Source organism: Vicia villosa, unplaced genomic scaffold (assembly GCF_029867415.1).
Source record: "Vicia villosa cultivar HV-30 ecotype Madison, WI unplaced genomic scaffold, Vvil1.0 ctg.000634F_1_1, whole genome shotgun sequence".
Lineage (NCBI taxonomy): Eukaryota > Viridiplantae > Streptophyta > Magnoliopsida > Fabales > Fabaceae > Vicia > Vicia villosa.
Genome location: NW_026705285.1, coordinates 104,628 through 109,260, shown reverse-complemented (window position 1 = coordinate 109,260; position 4,633 = coordinate 104,628). Strand labels below are relative to the sequence as shown.

Genomic DNA, 4,633 nt, shown 5'->3' with positions numbered 1-4,633 from the left:
GTGCACAAAACTAATTGAAAGTCAACCGTGTAGTCAGTCTTCAAAACATCTTCACTCGTCTCAGTTTCCAATTTTTGTCCAACGGTACATTAAAGACATTAACGACGTGGGTAAAGATGAAAATGGTGGTTTTTTTTGCTAGTGTAGCTTTACTTAGATGGGGCGAAGATTAACCATTGATTCGAACACAATTAGATACTTAAGTTTATCAAAATCATCAAATGGACTCCAATGTATTTTATGACATGATACCTGAAGTTAGGAGTGCATTGTAGGTAGCTAGCTAACTTGGGTGTGTAGAGTTGTGATAAGTGGATAACAATTCCTGATATGTGTTACTCTATTGCTTTTAAATATAGTGTCATATTGGTTTTATTGTTGAGGAACCTTAACATCACATTCTTCCCATTAGTGATAGCTCCACGTATAGCTTCGAGTAGACACAAAATTATTGCAATTGATTTTGTTGACAACAATCATTAGATTCAGGTGAAATTAGAATTCAATTGCCCGTTGCCTCTCGTCACAGCCCGACGGAGACAAAATTGTAGTGATGGTACAAAAGTATGGAAATCGACATATGCGGGAGATATTAGACATTAGGAAGAAAAAATTAAAAAGTCAACATAATTTATTTTGTACTGATATCATATCACTTTTTACATTATATATTTATATTTTATAGAGTATAGTTGGTTTAAAATGTCAAAAACTTATGATTTTCTTTTAAAACTCATCACTGTGTATCAAAGTTTTTAAATTTAATATTCACTGAATATTTCAAAATATCTGATAAGTATTATAAATTACTTAATTTTATAAAATAAAATAAAAAACAATATGTATGAAACAAATTTTTCAAAAAAATCAGTATGCATCGAATTTTTCAAAAAACCATAATTTCATCCACAATTTTGTAGATTTCCATATTATTTTACCGGCAATTTTGTAAATGTATGATATTTCATCAAAAAAATTGTCAAATATTTGATATTTTTTCAAAAAACATTGTCTTAATTCCAAATGAAAAAAAAAAAAAATGCGAAAAGTCCAATAACTTCAAATACTTTCAAAAAATCGGAAAATCTCAAGTGACTTTCAACTCAGGTGACAGTATAAAATCTCAAGTGACTTTCAACCCCTCGATCGATCTATCTTTTCACGAAAAGAGACTAGTTTTTAAATGCTTTTTATACTGATCCTAATGTGAGTGTATAATTATTTCTTCAATTTGAAAAGCATAGCTGATAATATGCAGGTTGAGTAGTTAGTAGCTGAGTAATTAGTAGCTGGAGACATCAATGACATTACTGGGTCATAGAAAGCTATTGTGTCTAAGCTCATCTTCAGAGTCCTTTTTCGATTGGAATAAAAGAACTTCTGAAAAAGAGGAAATAAATAAGATTGTTTTTAGTATAGGGTTTGGAAAGCAACTGAACCTTCTTATTTTCTGCAATTTTATCAGAATTCTTGAAACATAGTCACTGAAAATGTCATCAACTTTGTCGAGATATTGCAACTGTTAATCAGACTAAAGGTAAGTCTCAATTTGTCTCTCAGTTTCATCCTATTTCTCTGTTATTTACAATAATTTAAATTTAACTACTCTTTCATTTGTACTCATCTTCTATCATAAATAGAGTCATCTATTTTCAAAAAATAAAGATCTTCAACTGTGAATCAACACCATAGAATCCATTACTACCATCTTATCTAGACTAGAAATTAAAGACCGCATAATATCCCACTCTGTGTAAAGCTAATGGCTCCACATTTTTGTGTGGACATGATGACAATATAGTGACTAAACCATCAGTGGAAAATAGTCCATCCCTACTTTATCATATTAATTATAATGACACAAAATATAAAGCTAAAGTAGCACACTATGACCACAAGTTATAGCACTGGTTGTCATGAGATATAGTGTAAAGGATCCATTTCCCTTCCAACAGAACAAAAATCGTTATCGACCAGCGTTTGAGGTTTTGTTCCATGTTCAATGGCCAAATCTGTCTCCGAAGGTGGGCTACTGTACAAGGACTAAACTAAAAAAGGTCTCATAAAACGGAATGTTGTAGTTTAAAAGGGTCTTGTTTTATTTAACCATGGTTAAACTCAGACTAACCTACACAGAGCCTCCAAAAAGGCTCCAAAAACTTTGCTATCTTATAAAGACCAGATTCCAACTATACATACATTCAAAGGTAGCATTGGTATGCAACAGGACCATATAAAACTGTTCAATAATTTGGGCACCAAAAGATCAATAAATGGCTTGAAACACAATCCAATTGAGCAAAGAGAAACATCCAATAGTAACTTATTCAAAAAAAAGTACATCCAACATAACAATAGAATTCAATACTCCAACAAGAATGGTTCTAGTTTATGATGAATCCTCAGACTCAACATTACTAGTTTAAACACTATAATAACCTTGGATGTCTAAAACATGTATTCAGCATATTACAAGCCACAAAAGGCTGGCTTCTTTTTTTTTTCTTTTTTTTCTTTCATCTAACACAGTTCAAAAACATAGAAGCAAAAACATGATAACCTTATTAAAATCAAATATAAGAAACAACTAAAAAACACTAGTAAGATAAGATGATGATAAAACCCTTTCAGATAGAAATTTCCATGCAAAAGAGAACCTTAATTTGATGAAACCATTCATTCAGACCGATTCGCGAACCTCTCGACGTTATGATCAGTCAAATTAAGCCCAACCATAGCTTCGCCCAATCCACAACTAACCTCAGCCAAAACCTCAGGATCACTGTAATGAGTAACAGCCTGAACAATCGCCCTAGCACGTTTCGCCGGGTCACCACTCTTGAAAACACCAGAACCAACAAACACACCATCACAACCAAGCTGCATCATCAACGCCGCATCAGCAGGAGTAGCAACACCACCGGCAGCAAACTGAACAACCGGAAGCCTCCCGAGTTGCTTCGTCTGCATAACGAGATCATAAGGAGCAGCAATTTTCTTGGAGAAAGTGAAAACCTCGTCGTCATCCATGTTAGCAAGAACCCTAATATCACCGAGAACAGACCTAACATGTCTAACAGCTTCAATAATGTTTCCCGTACCAGCTTCACCTTTGGTACGAATCATGGCAGCTCCCTCTCTGATACGACGGAGCGCTTCGCCGAGGTTCCGACAACCGCAAACGAAAGGGATACGGAAGTTGTGTTTGTTGATGTGGTTGTCTTCATCAGCTAGGGTTAGAACCTCGCTCTCGTCCACGTAATCAATTCCAATAGCTTCGAGGATCTGCGCTTCGACGAAGTGGCCGATACGGGCTTTGGCCATGACGGGGATAGTGACGGCCTGTTTGATTTCCTTGATGAGCTCAGGGTCGCTCATGCGAGCGACGCCGCCTTGGGCGCGGATGTCGGCGGGGACACGCTCGAGAGCCATGACGGCGCAGGCGCCGGCTTCTTCGGCGATGCGGGCTTGTTCGGCGTTGACAACGTCCATAATGACGCCGCCGCGGAGCATTTGGGCGAGGCCGACTTTGACGGAGAAAGGGGAGGATTTCTTGGCGGTTTCGGTGAGGGCGCCGTTGCCGTAGACGGTGACGACTCCAGATCCTTCCATTGTGATAGGGAGAGAGATGGAATGGGAATGTTGGTGAAGGCGGTGGAGATTAGGATGAGAATGGGAGAGGCGATGAGAGGGTTATGTAGTGCTCAAATCTATCAATTAATATCTGCCTTCACTACTCCGAGTCATGTCCAGCCACGCATTTATTGTTATAATAATAATATATTAATTTTTATAGATTAAAATATTTGGAAATATTGGTGGATATAATATTTTTTTAATTGTGATGATATACATCAATTAATTCTGATAAAAAAAACTGTGTTCTGTTGAGAAAACAGAATGCAAGAGAAAACAGAATGTATGGTAGAACTATGGAATATACTCTCCTTGATGAGTATAGTAAAGAAACGTTGGGTTGTTAGGGTTCCATTTTTTTTTTTGAGAATTAGAGTGTGAAAGAAGAAAATAACATTTTAAAATTAATATTTTATGTTTAAATTAATGAATAAATAACTAAAAATTTGAATAAATTATAATTAAAATGTGAAATATATTATATACGGAGGATGGTTAGAGATATCACGTGCTTCTCGGTGTAAAATATAAAAAAAAAAAAAAAAAGTTAGATAATATTCGACGGTAATTAATAGTTCCTAGTGTGAATCGAGCATAGTATGTCAAGATTTTAGATGCACAGTATCTTCAACACCTTATAATTTTGAGGTGATAATTAAACTTCTTTGTCATTAAGTCCCTGAATGGTCCGAATAAAAATAATCATAAGAGTCTACAAGTCATATCTTAACTTAGTAAATATTAGAATAATAATAAAATTAATGTTTAATTATAATTTTGATCTCATATTTTACTTGATTCACAAAATTGATCTTTATTTTAAATTTAAATGATATGAAATATACTTAAATGGTATATTTTAAACACAATAAAATATACTCAAATAAGTTTTTAAACACAATAAAATATACCATTTGAATTCATATCATATAAATTTAATAGCAATATGATATAAATTCAAATGGTATGTTTTATTGTGTTTAAAAACTTACTTGTT

The 4,633-nt window shown here is 34.4% G+C and overlaps 1 protein-coding gene across 1 annotated transcript; it reads right to left on the bottom strand.

Annotated features, from left to right (window-relative positions):
- Positions 1 to 2,294: 2,294 nt before the first annotated feature.
- On the bottom strand, positions 2,295 to 3,738 carry LOC131630001 (pyridoxal 5'-phosphate synthase subunit PDX1.3-like). Its single transcript, XM_058900801.1, has one exon. The coding sequence runs from the start codon at positions 3,610 to 3,612 to the stop codon at positions 2,677 to 2,679; it is 936 nt and encodes a 311-aa protein (XP_058756784.1). The 5' UTR covers positions 3,613 to 3,738; the 3' UTR covers positions 2,295 to 2,676.
- Positions 3,739 to 4,633: the final 895 nt, after the last annotated feature.